The 22,304-nt window shown below is 38.5% G+C and overlaps 2 protein-coding genes and 1 long non-coding RNA gene across 4 annotated transcripts; all 3 read right to left on the minus strand.

Moving 5' to 3' along the window:
* Positions 1-1,194: 1,194 nt before the first annotated feature.
* LOC113078196 (C-C chemokine receptor type 1-like) lies at positions 1,195-2,393 on the minus strand. 2 transcript variants are annotated; one of them, XM_026250505.1, is made up of 2 exons: positions 2,316-2,393; positions 1,195-2,240 (listed from the first exon to the last, which is right to left on the minus strand). In XM_026250505.1, exon 2 carries the CDS (start codon positions 2,230-2,232, stop codon positions 1,240-1,242), a length of 993 nt encoding a protein of 330 aa, XP_026106290.1. In that variant the 5' UTR covers positions 2,233-2,240; positions 2,316-2,393; the 3' UTR covers positions 1,195-1,239. The 2 variants fall into 2 exon arrangements, with proteins under 2 accessions (XP_026106290.1, XP_026106289.1); XM_026250504.1 differs by having other exon boundaries at positions 1,195-2,251; positions 2,316-2,390.
* Positions 2,394-2,545: 152 nt separating this feature from the next.
* On the minus strand, positions 2,546-15,994 carry LOC113078197 (collagen alpha-1(XXI) chain). The gene is made up of 10 exons (XM_026250506.1): positions 15,945-15,994; positions 15,747-15,818; positions 14,923-14,958; positions 11,280-11,324; positions 10,057-10,089; positions 9,207-9,353; positions 8,867-8,921; positions 4,928-5,119; positions 4,752-4,829; positions 2,546-3,741 (listed from the first exon to the last, which is right to left on the minus strand). The coding sequence occupies exons 2-10, from the start codon at positions 15,774-15,776 to the stop codon at positions 3,551-3,553; spliced, it is 807 nt and encodes a 268-aa protein (XP_026106291.1). The 5' UTR covers positions 15,777-15,818; positions 15,945-15,994; the 3' UTR covers positions 2,546-3,550.
* Positions 15,995-16,309: 315 nt separating this feature from the next.
* On the minus strand, positions 16,310-21,739 carry LOC113078199 (uncharacterized). The gene is made up of 4 exons (XR_003281468.1): positions 21,695-21,739; positions 18,336-18,380; positions 17,502-17,555; positions 16,310-16,352 (listed from the first exon to the last, which is right to left on the minus strand). It is a non-coding gene; the product is annotated as an uncharacterized LOC113078199 (long non-coding RNA).
* Between the last annotated feature and the right edge of the window lie 565 nt (positions 21,740-22,304).

Genomic DNA, 22,304 nt, shown 5'->3' on the forward strand with positions numbered 1-22,304 from the left:
TGGACGAGGGATCTGCTCCTGTTTACAGTGCTTTGGGGTTAACACCTGCCATGAAGTGAATCTCTTCTAAATACTAAATATTTTGTAGGTTTTAATACAAAACGGAAATAGGTAAATGTTGGTGTTGACATTTTATAAAACAGGTACAAAAGTGATAATAAAAAGTAATTTGAAGTACTAACATAATAAATAAATAAATAAATAGAGACATAAAGATTAAAATGTCAACTAAAATGGTAAAACTTTAACAAATTTAAATGAAAACAGAAAGTTTATAAATACAATTATTCAATAATAAAATCTCAGTGATGCAGAAAAAGCTCTTCTCAAGCAATTTATTTTCATGCTTAATAATGTTTATTTATTAAAAGCAGGGATTCCCAAACATTTTTGTCAACAATACCCCTTAAGATTAAATATTTTACTTGAAATGTCTCTGAGGACGTTAATATTTCAATAATTAAACAACACATGTCCATGTTAACATTCTCCGATGTTGGTTAATGGCCAGACTCACATGAAGGCAAGCAAATATTGTTTATGTGTGTTTGACTCTTTACATTATTACAACTCACAAACACTCTCCAGTTCTTATATTAAGCCTGGTGTGTGTGTGTGTGTGTGTGTGTGTGTGTGTGTGTGTGTGTGTGTGTGTGTATTTAACGTAAGGTCAAAACAAGTTTGAAAAAAATAAAATCTAAAAATGTAATCTAAAATGTCTCGCATTTTGGAAATAATTTTCAATTACTTAATGCATAAACATTTTAAAACTGTTTAAAATACTTCCTGATGAATAATTGACATACTATATAATATAGTTTTTATTAATGTTTAGTTTTCATTTTTTTATATTTTAAAGTTTTATAAATCTTTATTTACATTACATTATATTAATACACATATAGATTTTATTCATTTTAATCACAGTTTTAGTCATTTTAGTACATCAAGATAGGACATTTTTTTGTTTCAGTTTATTTTAAGAAACAAAATATTAAAGTTGTTGGTTTTAGTTAACTATAATAACCCTGAATCACATAAAAGAAACACATCAGTAATTCAGCGAGAAACACAAATCTTTATGAATATTTCTGAAGTCACAGCAGTTTATTATACTGTGTATAAACATCAATCAAGTTCATCTACAAATCATTTGCTAGTTCATTGCAATTTTTTCTGTAAAGGCACGTAGAATAAAAGCGTGAATGTTGACGAAAGCTCAACGCTTGCAGTAATCACTCAGTCTTTCGCTAATGTTCTGCTGCTTGCGCTGACACTGATCCGGTCTGATAAACACGGGACCTGATTCACTAACATGCCTCGCACATGATTCTGAAACTTCCTTCCCAGAAAGGTGTAAAATAAAGGGTTAATGCAGAAATACAAGCGGGCGATGTTACTGGTGACGTACTGCGCATACAAGAGGCTGCTATTACACTGCTTGGGATCTTGATTATCGTTTATTATCAGTATAATGTTATACGGGCTCCAGAATGTGAAAAACATCAGGACGATGATGAATATGAGCCACACGGTGCGGTGTTTGCCTGTCATCCTCGTGGCCAGGACGGTCAGCGTTATCCTGAAGTAGCAGTAGACGAATACAGTCAACGGCAGGATAAAAAACAACACGAACTGATTATAGAGACTGAAGACTTTCCACTGAGCGTCGCTGGAGTCTTCACACACCAGTCCTTCCATCGGATACTCTTCAACGGTGAAGTGGAGGAAGGGTTCGAGGCTAGCGAGGAGGCTAATGATCCAGACGACTGCAGAAAGCACCACAGCGTAGCAGCTTCTGCGCTGTTTGTTGGCGACCACACAATGCACCACGGCCAGATAGCGGTCGAACGTCATGAGGGTGAGGAAGAGGATGGAGCTGTAGAAGCCCAGATAGTCTGCGACATTGACCAGCTTACACAGAGCTTCTCCGAAGATCCACTGGTCCGAATGATGAACGGCTTGAAACGGGAGTGTGAGGGTGAAGATGGCATTGGAAGCCAGCAGGTTGATGAGGAATATGTTTGTGACCGTGTTGAGCTTTTCGAACTTGTAGAGGACGAGCAGAACCACTCCGTTGCCCAGTACGCTGGCGATGAAGATGATGTAGTAGAAGGGTGGAAGAAAATGTTGGCAGAAGTTGTTGATGGCGATGGTGTTGCACTGAACCGTTCTTCCGGTCATCAGCGAATAGTCTTCATAAACGTCTGGTGTTGTGTTAGGCGTTTCCATCTTGGTGGCTACCAACAACCTGCAGGATTGAGCCAGTTTATTCAAATGAAAAGCTGGATAAATAAGTCAGATTGTAGACTTACCCCAAAGTACTGTGTTACTGTCGGTTCATTAATAGAAACTGCAGTCTTCTAATGTGGATGTGTGTCTGTCTACAGCTGCACAAATCTGAATCATATCTTGGAAATCTTCCTCTACTTCCTTTTTATGTGATGTCAGAATTTTCTCAAGACCCGACATGTGTTTAAAACCTTGACAACATACATCATCTCAAGAAACCACAGACCAATCACAAAGTGTCCATTACATTTTATTCACACAAAGTCATTCTTGACAGATTAGATTTGCATCATTTAAAAATATGAATAAAACAACAGATTAGAATTGAATGTTCGATAGAAAAAGATTATAGAAGAGAAAATTGAGATATCCAAGATTTCACTGGAAGACAATATTTATGTAACAAGCACTTTGCATGGACTTACAAAAACAGTATTTAAAATAATTACATCTGCCAAACCTTACACAGCTGAAACACGTTACTGCCAAAAGAGAAGAATAAAATACACAGAACTGAATAGCTTTGATTATAAAGGTTTGTGTTCCTTTTATTTAATATTCAGTGAGGTTAGTGTGTATTTACCTTCCCTTCAGGCAGTGCCAAGAATAAAAAAGTACACAAGTATGTAAATCATATAAAACAACAATTGCTCTTTATTAAATCAACCTAGCCAACAATGTTAAGCAGTTAGTAATTCAATTAAATATGAAAATATGATCGCAGCTGTGTCTTAAAAAGCTGTCCAATCCAACATCCCAAGTCAAGTATTGTTGAAGTCAAGATTAAAAACATATTTTTGCCAAACACAAACATAAACATGAAGCTTATCCCCTTTATTATTAACATCTGTCCCTGAAGTCTTCATTAGTACTAGAACACAAACGAGCTAATGCTTTTATTACTGCATCTCATAACATGTTGCAAACAAAATAGCCATTTGCCTCATAATTAATTAAACTAATGTTCATGACATTGACATCTATCCACATTAATATATTTGCAGTATTGTTTTGCAAATTACCTCATGTATGTACTATTGTGCTAATGATGTTTACTGATCCACTCTTTGTGCATCAAAAGGCAGGTTTCATGTCTTTAAATTTCTCTCTAATGACTGTTGTTCTTCTACAAGCCCCTGATGTTTCCTTGCACCATAGCAATGCACAGACAACGTCCAAAGCCATGTCAGTAAATTCCTCTGGATGTGGCTTTTGTCCATCTGAGAGCTGAGCCCATGTGTTCACTCAAGCGCGTGTGTTAGAAATCGGGTCCTTTACTGTAGCGCTCCTCCCTGAGGTCATATGATTGGTAGCAGATGGACATGTCGCACACTCCGGCCGGCCCTGGGGGACCTTGCTTCCCTGGAACGCCCGGAGCCCCGGATTTACCTGTGATTCCCGGAGGGCCCGGAATGCCAATGCCATCACTGCCGCGAGGACCCTGAATCCCTGTTGTGTTGAGGGAATACACAATCTGACAGTTACACAAGATTCCTTCCCAACTGCTGCGCGTTTGTGCCGTATATTACAGTCACATGATGAATCAGACATTATTACATTAACCCTCATGATGCATTCAGTATCTACTGACTATTTTCACAGCTTAGGTCTATTTGGACCCAAAGACATTTATAAAAGTCATAATGCAATATTTTTCACATGAAACAATATACTTGATCTGATATTGTAAGTTATGAGCAAATGTCCAAACAGTTTACATGTGAACATGTTATTACTATCTTATTACTGAATTTACAATTTTGTTGTAATCTTTCGTGTGTTGGTGGTTAATGTTCTCTAATTTTGATCAATGTGTGTTCTCACAAAATAATGTTTTTGTTGAAATGCTTTGTTACAGTATTTTGTCAAACATATTAGTGTAACAGTGGTTTACCTACAGCTTATATTCCTACAAATTTTGACAGATGAAGAATAACAATATTTCTGAAATGTGTAGATTATTCTCTCATTTTGCTCTCCACTGTGTGTGTGTGTGTGTGTGTGTGTGTGTGTGTGTGTGTGTGTGTGTGTGTGTGTGTGTGTGTGTGTGTGTGTGTGTGTGTGTGTTCATTTGAATTAATATTTATTGGTGGCTCAAAAAGTTCACATCTGTATATAATCTGTATATGTATTTCTAACAAAACATCAACAAGATAAATATGCAAAAGGTTATTTTTATTTTATTTATTTATTATTATTTTTTACATTAACATAACTTTATAAATTATTTTGTGAAAAGTATTTTTGACACAGGTCCAAAATTACCAGAACATGAATAATTAACATTTTTGTTTAAATGGTAATACATCTTAAAAATAACTGAAAAAAAAATCTGACAAATGAATTATGCATTTTGCAAAGTTTGTCCCCTAAAAACTAAAAACTACAGATGTGTTCCTCTGTGTAGAAAAGGACCTGAATGTGTTGTGAGGGTTAATAATGTAGTGATGTCATTGTACCTGTGTCTCCAGGAGGCCCTGGGTATCCTGGTCTGCTCTCTCCTTTATTGCCCTTAAATCCCCTTGTGCCCATGTCCCCTAACAGAGTGGCAAACATGTTATGCAATTAAAATAAAAACCCAAAGCAAAATCCATTTACATAATCTGGAAGTGTTACAGCCAGACGCCTCTGTTACCTTTGACTCCCGGAGGTCCTTGAATGCCCGGAGGCCCTGGGTAGCCCTGAGCACCATGTCTGCCGGGATACCCAGGGGACCCGGTGGACCCTTTAGGCCCTGGAGCTCCAGGGGGTCCCTGCGGTCCCTTAATGGTCTCACAGTGTTCACAGCGCTGAGGATTCATCATCTGCAGTAGCTGCGGCAGCTGATCTGAGAGAGATGCATTATAGTAGAGATGACTGAAGCACAAGGGGTCATATGATGAGAATTTTGAGAAATTACTTGACTCAGTCAAGTATTTACTCAGTCTGTTCTCACATGCATCGTATTGCACTAAAATGTGAGAAACAACGGACTCTCTTGTGATGTGTGCAGGACTTGCATTTAGATCATCCTCTATCCAACCAACAATCGGTAGAGAGAATGACACCCTACTTTTTTTGGTTCTTTTTTTTTTTCACTAATTCACTTAATGGAGACATACTGTAATAGGCAATATTGAGTTTATCACTATTTCTGTTACATCACTTATTTAGCATCAAGTTCATCAATATACCACCACATTTACATACAATAATACAATATTTTTTTTGTTCACTCCTTCTTGATATAGTGAACTCAACTGCCGTACACTATGTAGGGATTAGTGAATGAGTGAATGAGTGAGCGATTTCAGACACAGCTTAAGAGTTGGAAAACAGGAAGAAAATGGTCATAAGGAAACTCATGAGGCACAAAAAAGAAGCATGACTAATGTTGCTGTTTTCCAAGTCATGTGAAGTAAAAAATAAATCCAGGATGGTGGACAAGGCAACATAAAAAAGTTGATAATAAAATATACTGTAAATTAGTCAATATTGAAGGATCACTAAAAATGGGTTCACCGAAAAAATGGGTTAATTTTTTTAATCCCATGGTCATTTGAAAAATGTGCCTGTGCAACATTTCTACTGAATGATATGTTGCTGCTTGCATGAATTGTAACACTTGAAATGGAAACTTGGAAAAGTCCAGTTAGTGAACCTGCTTACATTTTAACAAGGAGGTCGCGGTTATCTGCATGGTTAGAGTACTTTTAGAACTATTTATAACACAACTAATTCTTTAGGTGCTTCATCTTACTTCCATATATAATGCATATTAATGTTGCATTTAAACCACAGTGCTGCTTTGTTTACAGCAGTAACCAGGGAAACGCTGCAATGCTGCTGTTCCAGAAGCGCCACCTGCTGTCACAGAGTGAATCTGTGTCTCATTAGTCTCTTTCACACAGTAATACCAGTAAATTGCCGTAAAATTACCGGAACGACTTTACCAGTAAATTCAAATATCCGCTGTTCACACAGTCAATGACATTCAGTCTTTTTTCCGGAAAAGCACCATTCACACATCCATTCCAAAATACCAGTAAATTCTGTGACATCAATAAACTCGATACTCACTAAACATGGAGGGTAATACGTGATCAGTATTTCTGTTGATGGTTTCATTTTTGTTTCAAACTTTAGTATTCATGCAACTGCTTTTGTTATGGGGACATCGTAATAGACAAATGGTTTAAATAATTATACTCACCATTAATAAAACACCTGATGCTGTCGGGAGCTGAACAATTTAGTGAAATTGTCGTGAAAGGAGTAACAGCACAATGAAGTTGCGATTGTAAATTGCAGTCTGTAAGACGCACGACATCGCAGAAAAGGTGCGTTCACAAATGTAGACTATGCTGATTCAAATTAATATCAAATAGTCTATCAGCGCAGATAAACAGTTCTGCGTTCAAATTGAGTTCAAAAGATATCACAACGCACCGGAAAAATGTAATTACCACGAATGTGACTGAGGGAAATCGTAAAAATATATTTGAATTATTTAATAATAAACTAGTGTTTTCTGAGTCTGTGTGCAAAGGATGAAGTTGCCTGACTCATCATCTCCTCATTAGACGCGCTTCCTAAACGGATTATGATTGTATTGAGATTTTTTTGTTGTTTGCTTTATCTTTCACTCTCCGCACAAAATATTTGATATAGCGCACATGTATCTGGGTTTAAAGTTAACACATCATTACATGCTTGAGCTGTTTTATATCTTTAGATTTTATTTTAGACAATTTGTGATGATTTGAGAAGGCTAAACTGATCAAACATAGATCAACTCTCTCACTCTGTGCTGGCCGGCTAGCAGGATCCAGAAATAGATTGACAAAAGTCATAATAGGAACAAGAAATACTTCCACTACTACTTATTTTTTAGATATTAAGACACAATGTTTTCAGTTTATTTTGATAACCTGACTTTGCCCTGTGAATGCATTGCAAGAAGAAGTTATTGCATCACTAACAGTTCCTCTCAGATGACGACAAATTTCTTCATCCACCCAGATAAGGAGAAGCGCTTTAATTTCACTGTCGCTTCAGTTGGATGACATTTATTTTATTTTCTTAAACAGTGCATGAATGTGTCACATTGTTATGATTAGCCCGGAGTAGACGTCTTACGTCACCGGTGCTCATACCGGTAATTTTCCTTCTGCGTTCACACACAGCAGAATTCAGGCAATTTACTGGTAATGTTACAACTTCTCATGCCAGTAAATTGCCGGAACAAATTTAACGGTATTTTTGAAAAGATCCTGTTCACACATTATCTCTTTACGGCAATTTACTGATAATTTAGTGTGTGAAAGGGCTTATTCAGTCCGTCTGCTGCTTCTTTTTTGTGCAGATATGTTTTATATAGCAGCATTTCACAAAGCTATGGTCAGACCATCCTGTTGTTCGTATTCAGATTGTGAAAATATTCAATCTAATTTACTTCAAAAAACTGCCCATGCTACATGTAGTATTTATGTTTGGATCGTGATTAAAGTGCAGTAGTTCTGCAACTGTGTCATGCGTTACAATTCGCATAAAAGGCACAGTCAGGAAAAATAAAAAACTATTGAGTTTGAAATAGAATAAAACCTATGCTTATACTAACCAGTAGTGTTAACAAAAGTAAATGTAAGATAAAAACAGATCTGATGAGGCAAACATGTCAATTTTGCTCATTTAGCTTGATAAAAGTCTTCAAGCTCTTTTATCATGACTTGCATTTCATGGGACTCATAAGTGCAGTGCTGTACCGGGTGCACTACCGAGCACGTTTACCAAGTCTACTTACTAATTTGTGTGAAAAGGAAAAAAGTTGTTGGTGTTTTACTGCCACTAATGCTCATATCAGCTAGAAACAGGAGTGAATTGTATGTATAGGTATGTTTTTGGGGTTTTGCAAAAATGCATCATTTTTCCCATTGAGTCTATTTGTAACAGATTTGTAACATCGGCTAGTCTTCAGCTTGACCATTAAACATTCATTTTGGGTTGATCTATTTTGGGAGTTTACTCCATATAACAGAAGTCGCGAGTAATTTGATGAGAGCTAGGATTCAGTTTAAGGCATTTGTAGTTCATTTTGTGGTATCCACAAACAATTAAACTATAACACAACTCTGAAATCAATGACATCAAGGCATAAGTGATTCAAGTTGACTGTTGATTCCAGTGGAGAGAAAAAAAAAACTCCCTGGAGTTTCTGTCAAAGTACAGTAGATCATTTCAGATCAGTCAGTTTTAAGTCTCTGTGATGGTAAGGCCACATGTAGACACTATGAAGTGAGGCAGCTCACTAGGCTTGTAAGTGGACCACAGGGGAAAAAGTAAAATGATAACAGATTGTACTATATTACTTTAATTCAAGGCAAACTGGAAAACTCTGATAGCTCAGCAAGTTTCCGTAACAAAAGCTCCTTTCTAGTGAACTTTGCTTTTATCTAACAGCTTTAATTGGAAGCCCCATGCTATTCTCGGCTCTTTACATATCAGGCTTGTTCGTATTATAAAAGGGAAAAGAAAGCGTTCCTTGTGCTCTTTGTTCTCAAGAGAATAATGACCTTGAACAAGGTCGGATACTCACTTCTCAAAATGTCCCCACAGAGTTTTATTAAGGACTCCTCTGAGGGAGGCTTACCCTGAAACACACATTGAGTCACTCATTAGATGGCGTCGCTACATGAAAAACACATAGAGATGAGAAGTCTTCACAGATAATACAGGAAGAGACTCAATTACACAGTCTTGACCTCGGGCCTTGTTGTTTCTTTCATGAATCAGTTCAAATGATGCGTCCTGACATTGCTCCAGCCCTAGCCATACTTTGTTTACAATGTGTCTATTTCTTACGAAAGGAAAACCTGGTGGCTGTAACAAAATTGTAATTGCTATCATGTAGTTGTGAGAACTGTGAGAATACTCACAGGCTTCCCTGGAAAGCCCGGAGCGCCGGGAAGCCCTGGCAAACCGTCCTGACCGGGGAATCCACGCGGTCCGACTACACCCATGTGTCCCGTGTCTCCCTTCTGTCCGTCACGACCTTTGACCCCAGTTTCACCCGGCGTACCTTTCTAGTAGATTAAAAACACCGCTCTTAAAGCCTACTGTACACGCATACTTGCATTACTTATATATTTTTTATTAGTATTTATTCATATATTAATTAGAAATTAAAGGTAATTTAACAAACCTATTTTCAATTAGTAGCCAAGGCAACTTTTGACATTTTCATTTAAATCGAAATTTTTCAAATATTTAAATTAACAAAACATAGTCAATAATAATAGCCCTGATAATATGCCACCATATTCAGGTAGACTGAAAAATAACAAATAAATAAGTTACAATTTACCTTTAGTTGAGCAGCAATATGTAAAGTTAAACTTTTTCATATCAAATAATCACAATATTATATTCTGCAGCTCTAGTGTGGAGCTAACCTACAGTACAGAAATATTTAATAAACATGCTCAATTTCTTTACATTCTTTTAAAGGAAGCGACTGATTTGCATATGTCTGCTACTGATTTAATATAATAAATAAACAAAACACAAAATAATAAATATACATGGGATATTTCCTTTAGCTGTTCTGACAGCACGCTGAAAGCAGTTTAGTCTAACTCTCAAGCTGTCGAATGTAAACGCCTGAAAGCGCTCCGAAGTGCTCTGCTGTCCCATGTGACTTCCTTGTTAGGAGGCGGAGACCATCGGGTTTCTTGTGTAATAGGCAGGATTTGTTTAAAGGTGACTGAGTCGTGTAAATTTGCAAACCTCTCCTTTGCTGCCTCTGGGTCCCACTTCGCCCTGATTCAGGAGGAACGAGAAAGAGGAAACGTTTGTGATAAAATCAGAGAGAGATCTGTTATTAAACACAAAGACAAAGTTTTCACAGCAGACAACAGGAGGAAAAGCTCAGGGAAACCCCACGAAATGATTCTCAAGCCCTGCATGTGTTTTGCACACTGAGTCACGTCCAAAAAGAAGAACATTTCAGTGTCTGCGCATCGGACGGTTCAGACTACAATAATGTGTACGAGTTCATACAATCAAACAGTGAAGCAAAGCGTTACAAAACCCTGTTGATCTTTCTCACCATTTATTTTGTATGCATCTTTTGTGTTCTAATTGTAGATATAAGCTATATAAACACATTTATATATTTAAAAAGACATACCCTCCTATATACATAATAAAACTGTATAGTTAAATCTGTATATGTGCATAAATTATAATATATTTAATGTTTTTAATATTGTATTATATATAGTATATACACAGTATGTTGACAATATATGTATATAGAGAGAGAAATTTTATTTTAACAAACCACTTGATAAATTACATGCCTATCTTTTATATTTACTTCTATAATATCAACATGTATTGACGAGTTTATAGATGGATATAAATGACGTGTCCAGACATGTATAACACAAACATACATATAATATTATTGCCATTTCTAATAGGTATCATATATGTTTTTACTTCAAATGACAATTTTCCTAAATGGAAATTGCTGTTTCATGACAGGTGTGAAGTCTTGTTTTGATTTTACAAGCTGTCAATATTATTTTTGACACAAATCAGTATATTACTGTTGCTGTAGGATTTAAATCGTAAAACAGAGACCGTAAATTAGCAGTAAACCCCCAGAGCAATATGCAGCGCAGCTACGCTGTTCATCCAAAATATTACGGAAAAAGAGAACATCAATGCGGAGGAAATCGGCGGCTTTTTCCTCATCCAACTGCATCTCATGTTTTTAAATGGAAAAAGGGGCTCTGTGTGATTGGCTTCTCCGCCTTGGCTTTGTATTAAACTATGCATGCATACACGATGCTGTTTTGTTTATATATATATATATATATTGTCATTCCAGTTGAAATTCCAGTTCTGAATTTCTGACTGGCCCAATAACGGCGGTCGATGTTGAGGTGCGGCGCTGTAAGAAGACACGCCTCCTGCTGGGTGAGAGGAGATTGTACACTTACTGGAAAACCAGGGAATCCTGGGAGGCCTTTGCTGCCTTTTTCACCCTGTGAATGAGAGGAGACGGTGTTAGCAGGAGTCCCAAACTCTGAAAGGTTATCATTAGCATTCAAAACAGTAGGTGGCTCCCTATAACCTTTAGAAGACTGTGTCACATCCCGTTTAACTGAGAGACACTGAGCCAACAACACTTAGTGTACCCTACTGAGACTGCTGCAGTACACTACACTAATCATACTGCAGCAGTGTCAGCATGAGAACTATCACTGGAAATTACTGATTATAATATTAGGACATTTATGATTTAGCAACCATGCTTTCATAAACCCAAACTACATTTTATTTAGTAAGGTTTTTTTTTTTATTTGTTAGGGACAAATTCCATTTTAAATATACACTGAATATATGTGTAAACGGTGAAGCTCGAAGGAATATATTTTTTAAATTGATAGGATATTTAGTGTCAACCTTAATATACCAAAATATATTTCAAAATGTATTTCAGAGTCAAGAAAATGTGGATGGAGTAGCCTACTAGAGTTCGAAACTTTATAATAATTTAATCATGTATAATTTACATATATATATTTCAATATAATATTTTTTTTAGACATTGTAAGGTATCTTCCTGCTGATTTTGATTCAAATATGTTATAATATTCATGCAAGTAATAAACAAACAAACATTTTCTTCATATGTGACACACGTGAATGTATTTTCATTAATGTAAATATATGGAGAGCAAAATATAGTTTTAGATATAAAAAAGTAGATTTAATTTATTATAAAAGTGTAATAAATTATTATTATTATTAGAGGACCGCCGGCTGGCGCTCTGGGAGATCTGAGGGTTACAGTGAGAGCTTCTCCGCCGGGCCACGCCCCACGGACCTCTATCTCCTCCCGCAGCGCCTGTCCCGTGCTGCTGCCGATTAATTCTGCTGGGCAGTCTTACAGCGGCCCCAGCGTGTCTTCTGGTGCGCCGCCGAGGATCAGATGTCGATTGCTGCATCGGGGGATGGGTTATCGACCTCTGAGGATGAGGATGAGGCGGGGCTGCCCCCCTCGGGGGGTGTGAGTATCGGGCTGGAGGTAACTACACCGCCCAGCCCTGAGCCCTCGCGGCTGGATGATTGGTTTCTCGGTGCGGAGCGCGGCCCACAACCTCGTTCTGCCCCAGTTCCTTTCTTCCCGGAGGTGCATGAAGAGGTGAACGAAGTCGTGGACGGTCCCTTTCACGGCCAGAAACCGCTCGTCTCCCTCTTCCATCCTCACCACCCTCGATGGCGGGGCAGCCAGGGGGTACGTGGACATTCCCCAGGTGGAGAGAGCGGTTGCGGTGCACCTGTGCCCACAAAACGCCGCCACTTCAAGGAATCGTCCGCGTCTCCAAGCCAAGGCACTGAAATCCATGCACGAGGGTGGTACCGACCCGAGGTTAATGTAGGAACTGCGCACGGCGACTGACTTCGACTTACGGGCGACGAAGGTCACGGCGCGGTCCCTCGGGAAGGCGATGTCCACGTTGATCTCTGGCTGACCCTGGCCAAGATTAGAGACATTGACAAAGCCCGCTTTCTCGATGCTCCCGTCTCCCAGGCAGGCCTGTTTGGCGACACTGTCGAGGACTTTGCCCAGCAGTTCTCGGCGGTGCAAAAGCAGACTGAGGCTATCCAGCACATCTTGCCCCGACGTGATCCTCCGGTTGCCACCATTCCGTCGCGGGCAGTGCCTCGGCCTGCTCATCACCGTGGGTGCCCCCCTGCATCCTCCACACTAGCTCCGCCCCGTGCTGAGAGTTCTTCGAGGCCGGAGAGCGTCGCCCCCCGTGTCACTCCCGACCGCGAAGTCTTCTAAGAAATGTGTTTTTGTGTGTTCTTGTGCCTTTCTACAGGCCGGCGTGCCCTTAGAACAAGTGTCCCGGCACGTTGTTGTCACAACAGATGCCTCCAACACGGGCTGGGGCGCGACATGCAACGGGCAGGCAGCTTCAGGGTCCTGGACAGGATCTCGAATGCTTTGGCACATCAACTGTCTGGAGTTGCTGGCAGTGCATCTAGCCTTACAGCGGTTCCGGCCTCTGTTGCTAGACAGGCACGTGTTGGTCCGCACGGACAACACTGTGGCTGTTTCATACATCAACCGGCAGGGTGGTCTATGATCACGTCGCATGTCTCAACCCGTCATCTCCTCCTCTGGAGTCTCAAGTCGCTGCGCGCTATCCACATCCCTACAGGCAATCCCATATGTGTATTCTTCCACGGTAAGGTTTCCCTCTTGGCAAACCCGTGTCTTCCCTTGACAGACCTGCTCTGTCAGTCTCTTCTGGCAGCTGTTCCATCCCTACTCTAAGGTAGGACCTGCCTCAGAGACCCATTTCATATGTAGTACTGCCCCCCAGGCCAGTCCATATCAGTATCTCCACATGTCACCTCCCTACAGGTAGGATGTGGTCTCCGTAGCGACCTTTTCCTACGGCTCGCTTCCCCATCATCCTGCCAAGCTGTAAGAACAAATAGGGAAGATTTGAAGCAATCTTTCTCCGAAGGTTGAAATCCCTTCCACTAACTTTGTGTGGGAGGAACAGCAGCGTGGCCTCCTCCAGCAGCGATGTACTCTCCCTTTGGCCCCTTCGGTACCAAGGTCAGTGAATTTGTGCTGGGGCTTTGGGAAGGTTACGACCTTAAGCGTATCTTTTGAGGCACGCCAGGCTTGTCGACAATTGCAGCGCCACAGGGTTGTGACGGTGTTCAGGTTGTGTCGTTTTCCATAAGACCCCATATGTCGTTCGACATAACTCATAGTGACCGACAGATAGGGAACGTCTTGTTTACGTATGTAACCCTCGTTCCCTGATGGAGGGAACGGAGACGTTATGTCCCCATGCCACAACCTTGAACCGGTCGCTGTTGCTGGGACACGTTCTCGGCTCAACAGCGTAAAACCTAATGAGTGGAGGCACCTATCGCCCTATTTATACCCGTTGGCACGGGGAGTGGCTCAGGTATCTTAAATCCACAAGCCAATTTTAATTGCCGTTTTCTCTTAAACTCAGAGATGATTGGACTCCCAAGTGAGACCCCATATGTCGTTCGACATAACGTCTCCGTTCTCTCCATCAGGGAAAGAGGGTTACGAACGTAAACGAGATGTTCAGCAATGTTTTACTTGTATTAATGTCATTAAATTAATCTGTTTATCATATTAATCTCATCAGGAGACATGTACAAAAATGACTTTCTTTTATTGCATCTTGCTGTTCTTTTTGAAGCTCAAACATTTTGGTTTCTTGGACTTGTGTGCCATTTTTGCATCACTAGCAGGTTTCGTTGGCCATTGCTCATCAAACAGACACAGCAATGTCTGCTCTGCCTCTGATGTCTCATTTCTACTAATCTCGGTCTATAGAGATGAGATTTGATTTGATCTTCCAAAAAATGACACATATCAGTTTTAAGAGTGATAAAGTTAACACTAATTCCGCACTAAGCTTATCATTACGACTCAAACATCTAGTTTAGAGATACATCTGAGATCAGAAACGAATCTGAATCTGTATTGAAGCCAAATCTAAACCATTTGATAAATCATACAGTATTAGTCAAAAGCATTGTTTAAATGTGAAGGAAATGACTGGGATCCACCTGAATGCCTTTGGCTCCCGGTTCTCCTCTCTCTCCCTGAAAATAAAAGAGAAACATCGACTCACTTCTACCTTCAGTTCTCTAGCATATCAGTATATCAAAAACTACATTTAATGAGCTGAAACGCCAGGAGATTAGGCTTATCTTCCTTACAAGCAGATGCTTTATCCAAAGTGACTAAATAGATGTATAGCAGAGACAGCACTGGCACTTCTCTATGCATCTTAATACTGCATATACAGAATGAACATGTATGTATAGACATATAAAACATACAGTGAGTAGCGTGTTCAACATCAAGACAAGCACATCCCTGATGGACACTACAGCTAAGTGTTTTAAAACATGAGAAAGTCTGAACTTTGATTCATTAGTGATGCATTAAATTGATCAAAAGTGTCAGTAAAGACAGTTATAATGTTACAGTAGATTTCTATTTCAGATAAAAGCTGTTCTTCTGAACTTTCTGTTCATCTGTGAATCCTGAAAAATAAAATGCATCACAGTTTCCACAGAAATATTGAGCAGCACAACTGTGTTCAACATTGCTAATAATCAGAAATGTTTCTTGAGCAGTAAATCATCATATTATTCATGATTTCTGAAGATCATGTGACACTGAAGACTGGAGGAATGATGCTGAAAATACAGCGGAGCATCACAGAAATACATTACACTTTAACACAGATTCACAGAAAACAGCTGTTTTAAATTGCAAAAAATATTAAAATTTTTTGATCAAATAAACACCGCCCTGGTGAGCAGAAGAGACAGTATTTTGAGCACTAGTGCATGCAGGTGTTTAATGAGGACGGCAGCGTCACCTTGTGTCCTTTAAATCCAGGAAGGCCCATGGCTCCCTGAAGTCCTGGAAATCCCGGCTCACCCTGGACACCCTGAGAGATTCACCAAACCTCTGAGAATAACCTCTTCACCTCACTTATCCACACAGCTCTGAAGGCGAACTTCACAACTGAGTGACTTAATGCACAAATCTAAACTACAAAAGACGAGACTCTTACCTTTTGACCTGCGGCTCCAGGAGTTCCTGCATCTCCCTTTTCTCCTGCGTTACCCTGAACACACACAACACATTTATAAACACACTTATATAATTCCTCCACTAAAACCTAGCTAGAAGAAGCCATTTGTTTCCATAGACAGATAAAAAAGACTATTAATCACTCTAAATATTAAATGAAATACTGTTGCAAACCCAGCAATCTAAATGGTTTTGTTCAGCGTGCTTCTATAATCCATTTGATAAGAGCACAAATCCAGGAACAGAGTAAATGTAATCTTAGCACGGCTATTCCCACCTGATTCAAGGCAAGGTATTAGCATAATTGCTAAAGGTGATGTTTGGAGCAGACCAACCTTGGGCCGTGGAGTCCGTCTGCTCCAGAGGGCCCTGAAGGCCCCGGCGTGCCCTGAAGGATTCAATCAGACAGGATTCAGAGTTAAACTCTGCCTGAATAACACACAGGACGCTGATAACACACAGCGGCTCGCTCGAGCACTGCAAATACAGTTTCAGAAAAACTCCAGGAGATACTTATTTGACCAGAATAGGAAAATGAACTTAAACCAAAATGCACAGTAAGAAATAACATAAATTTAAGAAATTATGATGTGCAAAAAAAAGCTATAAAAATGACTTTTTGAAAATGATTTTGATACACAGGTTTCTGCAGGCCTTAAAATGTCTTAATTCATGTTTTGACAAATAAAGGCCTAAAAAATCAGAGCAGGGATTAAATGTTGGATGAGCCAAAAAAAAAAAAAAAAAAAAGATTATATTCTTCATTTTTATTATTATTATTATTATTATTATTATTATTATTTGTCTTGTTTTCTAGTACAGTTATCTAAAACATCTTTACATCGAGGCACATGTACTGGAGATACAAAATTACGATATGAAGATTCTGGGAAATTGAACAAAAAGTGAGTTTATGTTTATAACAAGGGAAGGGAAAACTTTTTAGCTTTGAATTGAGCCGGTGTTTCTGAGCCCAACTCACTTAATTTTGATAAATTTGTCAGAAAACACAGCATCTTATTTTGTTATATCGCTTCTCGAGTAAATGTATCTTGATTTAGGAATCTTTGTAATTTTTTGCAGTGTGATCAGTGAAGGTAGAGTACTGTAAAAGTTGTATGTATGCATGTATTTTTATTATTATTATTTAACAATAGAAAAGTAATGGAAGTTGGAAGCTTTCTTTGAAAACTTTGAACCATTGCGAATGCAAGACATCAGAGACCGTACTGACATATTCTGTTCCATTTACACTTAGTCCTTGAATGGTCCTGTCTTAAATGTAGCTCCAGAAAGCCTGTGTTCAGATCTCATCCAGCACTAGATGGCAGCAGATCACGGCAAACACAGACTGAATGTTTGGCTCTCTCCATCAGAGGTCACCCTAACATTGTGTTCCCCCGTCCTGGAGCGAGCGCTGGTCAGTGTTTGACCCCTGTCCAGCTCTACAGCTGCCTGGGACTCCATCCAGTCCAGTTTCTCTGAAGTGTCCCATTTGAACAGGTCAGTGCACAGATGGTAAGGGACGTTTACTTACAGGAGATCCTCTTGGCCCAGGTGATCCTTTCTGTCCAGGTGCTCCTCTCGCACCCTAAACTCATGAAACACAAGACGGATAGCATGGGTTTGTGATACGCCATGTGACAATTAAAGATGATGCATGTGTTACTGTAGGTTTTTAACCTCATTTACTCATCTTACACTGACTGAATCTGGCTGCACATGGGTGAACTTCACAAAACCTGGTCACATTTCATTCATAAATAAAATATATTGCGCACCATTAACATGAATTGTTGTGAAATTATTAATTTTAAATAAATACGTTTTATTATTATTATCCAAATTCAATACAATATAATATACAATTATATATTTAACAAAAAAAAACACACCTATTTATTAAACTGCAAAAATAAATGTAATAATAATAATAATAACATTTATGTACAGTATGTAAGTGTGCATGTATGTGTGTGTATGTGCATTGGTTGGTGGTTAAAGTAGTGTCCAAAGTAGCACAAGCAAATCTCAAAACTCACAATATGCCGTCTCCATACCTAAAACACATATTTTACAGCCACTGATATCCATATTGATCATAAACGAGTTAAAAAGCGTCCTACCAGTGGCCCTCCTTCACAAAACCTCATCAGAGGTAGAATGCTAAATTAATTTATGCAACATTTCAAACCTGTAACCCATGTGGGAAACTCAATCCATGAGATTTTAAAAGTAAAGTAAAGAAGAAAAGAAGTAGACCTGACATCCCTGCACCGGACAGGAGCTGAGGAGTCAGATCTGACTGAACCGAGTGTGTAGTAGTCTACAGTATGTGTGTGTGTGTGTGTGTGTGTGTGTGAGTCCATACCTGCGCTCCGCTCGCTCCCTCCTCACCGGGAAGACCACGCATTCCCTGGAAAGAACATGAGATGTGATTCGCATGGGTCACTCTGACAGACGGGACAAGTGTGTTTCACACATCAAGGCCTCGCTGTTATTCCATCATTCATCACGTTCTTCTTCTCCGGTTACTGTTATTACAGCATTACCAGGATGCCACTCAATTAATCTACGCTCTGGCAAAGCTATTGCTCAAATAGTAGCCTGCCAAGAAAAAGAACACAATTGACTCTCTGACATTCACACATTTCTACTGTCTGTTTTTCTAGCCCGCTAAATTACTTTAATTGAGATCCATTAAAAACGTCCTCCATCCATCTGCTTCCTCTGAGGCTCCGGTGCGTGGCAGCGATGAACCCCGTGTGATGAGAGAACAAGAAGTCAAGAACATTATAATGTGTTAAAATTAGCTAGCTCTGTTAGCACCATCATCTCAAACATCCTCAAACATCTGACTGCATTAGATCCTGCTCTGTTTTGACATCAAGAGTCTAATGCCAGTAATACCACAGACTTTTAATTACATTATTATTATTATTATTATTTATTCATGTGTTTATCAGAAGAAATATACTACAATAATAAGATACAAATTGCCTAAAAAGTGCCCCAAGGTTTAATACCTTAAAATAAAAAAATGATGTATAGATCTTTATTATTTATATGAAAAATAATAATAATATGAATTATCTAAAAAGTTCCAAAATAATGAATTTATTATTATTATTATTATTATTTCAAATATATTATTTATATACATTTATTTTTTTCATTAAAATATTTTATTTTTATAAAAACTGTTATTTAATTTATTTGTCATTACTCTAGCAGTATTTTTGATAATATAAAGAGAATCATAAAAATAACTGGAATTAGCAATAAATAAATAATGGGGGGGGGGCTAATTCCTTTTAATACAGGACCACGAAAACTTTAAAATACGTCATATTTTACATTAAAGGGTTAAACAGATTCTTAACAAAATTAAAACTGAAATGTTTAAATAACATGCACCAGCTGTTCCCCTTAAAAAATGCTGCATTACTTATTTTTGTGCATTTGTAAGATGAAAATGTAAATATCTTAACAGCCGAGTGACCGTAAACTATGAAGTACCACTATTTTCTCCAAATATGAAATGTGAGAACAAACACCTCTTCCTTCCTGCCACAAACTGAGTAATAAGTTCCCACAGCTGTGTGCTGATGTCTGTCTGTTACTGGGACTCAGACGAGGGTCCCGCATTACACCCAGATCTCTCAGCACCTGCCTCAGTGTTTGCATTCAGGAGACACATCTTCTGTTGCAGCTTCAGAACTCAACAACAACAAGCGTGCGACCGGACACAGACTTCAGCGATGCATCACAGCCCCCTGTGTGTCGCAGAAAAACACCTGAAACAGCGATTCCACCATCCTCAGAGACTACAGAAACAAGAGTAGGAACCAGGGGAAGATGCCTGCATGTTATCTGGCATTAATGAGTCATATTATAGTGAGTGGCTCCATTGATCGCGTTTCACTCAAAGACTCTTCTTCTTTCAGAAAAGCTGAACTACATCGAAAAGAAAAAGCCTTCCCTGGTTTAATTTGAGAGGAAACAGCGCAGAAATGTAAGAGCAGGAAGAGAGACTGTAAAAGTAATTACATTAAAAGATGAAACGTGTCACACCTGACTAGAAAAACCAGTTGAGATGAAATGATTTATTAGCAAATCACAGTTAGGCTTTCAAGTGCAATATATACATTTTGCATGAAGAAAATTAGACCTTTAAAGGAAAAAATAAGCACCTTCTAGTGCAAAAAAATAAATAAAACCTTAACTAAATTTACAAATAAACACAAAAACACAAAAATGTCAGGACTAACATTACACTGCAACAAAGGCATAAAAACATAAATGTAAAGATTCAATGTTTTCTCCATGAGATTCTCCCTTACTCCTGAATGAGAGTAGCAGCGCTTCCTTCAGACTCGGTTTTTAAGTGTGTGGGCCACATTAAGAAGGAGAACAGACTTGTATATTTTTGTGTCCGGACGCCAGTCTCTGTTCTCCACCGAGACTCGTGTTCATTTGACGAGCAGCTCGTGAAAACGCAATTATTTCATCTTGACTGTGTGTATGGATTTAACCCACATGTAGATCAAATATGAAATCCATTTTTCTCTTGTTACTGTGTAGTGCTCTCAATCAAGGAGGCAAACAGAGCTAATGATAATTCATTACAGCTGTAATGTGTAAATAAAGGTACAAGCGAGTGGCTCTTGTCTGTGCTAGTTTCTATGATATTCTGTTCATAGATATGACTCGAGTGCATGCAACTCTGTCAAACACAGAATAAAACAATTCAATTGCAACTTTTAATCGAATAATAAGTTTATCTCACAGTTCATATTTCTCTTCTGACTACTTGCTACTCAAGTTTATTTCTCAGTTCTTTTTTTTCAGAATTAAGAGATAAAAACTAAGCATTGTGAGATATAAACTGAGAAATATGAAATATAAACTAAGAATTGTAAAATTGTATATATTCAGAAATGTGAGATTTATAGTTTATAATTGTGAGATATAAACTTGCAAATGCAATTGCAAAATAATAATAATAATAATAATTGAAGTGAATTGAATTGTTTGAATTGTAATAAAAATTGACAGTTACCGTATTACATATATTTTATATTCTGTGGCAGAAAAATAAAACTGAATTGCAACATTTTCAGTTGCACGCTTCTGACTCTATATAATGCATTCCAGATTGAAAAATTGTGGGAGAGAAAAAGTTGCAATTAACTTTTTCTCTCTCTTTAATCCTGTGGTAATGAGGCCAATTAAATTAGTGACAACTGCTCTTGTGAGAACGTCCCTCTCCTGGCCTCAGAAAGTGAAAGATTTTAGTGGTACACTCCAGATTGTAAAGATTTAGATCAAATCTCCTTCTTTTTGGTCACATGTACAGGATGTTTTGACATGGAAACACAGCTCCCTGCTGTAGACGGCAGGTGTAGAGCGAGAGCGATGGGAACATCTGATTCTTCTGTTGACATGCTGGCTCTCGTCGTGCCCGTACACTTATAAACCCTGCGGTCTACAGCATATCCTTCTTCATTTAGTCGTTTTACTTCATGACACCACTGCGAGACGACTGTCAGATTTCTGACACGGCTAATTATGAAGAGCTCCAAAGTTTTACAGTCAACATGTGCAAATGATGTTTGTCTAGATTTAAAGTGTAGTACTAAACTGGTGGGATCACTTTAGATATGCATTTACATACATCTGACAGATATTTAACAGATGCATCTTTTATTAAAAGAGGAAGCGACTCACAGGAACTCCTCGTGGTCCGTCAGCACCCGGCAGCCCCGAGTCTCCTTTCTCTCCCTGAGAAACAAACACAGACGGATTGACCAACATATCACCTTCTTCAGATTGTGCCACTAAGAATCATTCGCTGCTCGTATGTCGCTCATATAAAGTCATTACATATAACTGTCGTGTCTACAAGAAAAACATTCAAAGTGAGATTGAGATTATGCCTGTTTTCATAATACATGGTGTTTACATGAGAAATGCTAAGCAGGTGTAGCAATTAGCTTGATATAAAGGGCTACAAATAACATATTTCTGAAACATTTACATGACCAAATCCCTCATTAGATTGCAATCAGAAGTTATTACAAACATTTTAAAAAGTGAAAAAGTCGTATGTAGCATGATGCTACAGTGTGCATGAGTGGTCACGTAGCATGTGTTTTCCATCACTATTGAGGAACATAAAGCATGCTGTATGGCCAAAAAAAATTATCACAATAAAATTTCAGATCTTTATTTATTTCATGTTTAAAAGCAAAGGTGTTCGTAAAAGTTAAGTACAGTAGAAACAGACTGTTAGATGAACATGACGAATATGTCATTCTTTTGAATTCTTTACACTCTT

Source organism: Carassius auratus, unplaced genomic scaffold, assembly GCF_003368295.1.
Source record: "Carassius auratus strain Wakin unplaced genomic scaffold, ASM336829v1 scaf_tig00024632, whole genome shotgun sequence".
Lineage (NCBI taxonomy): Eukaryota > Metazoa > Chordata > Actinopteri > Cypriniformes > Cyprinidae > Carassius > Carassius auratus.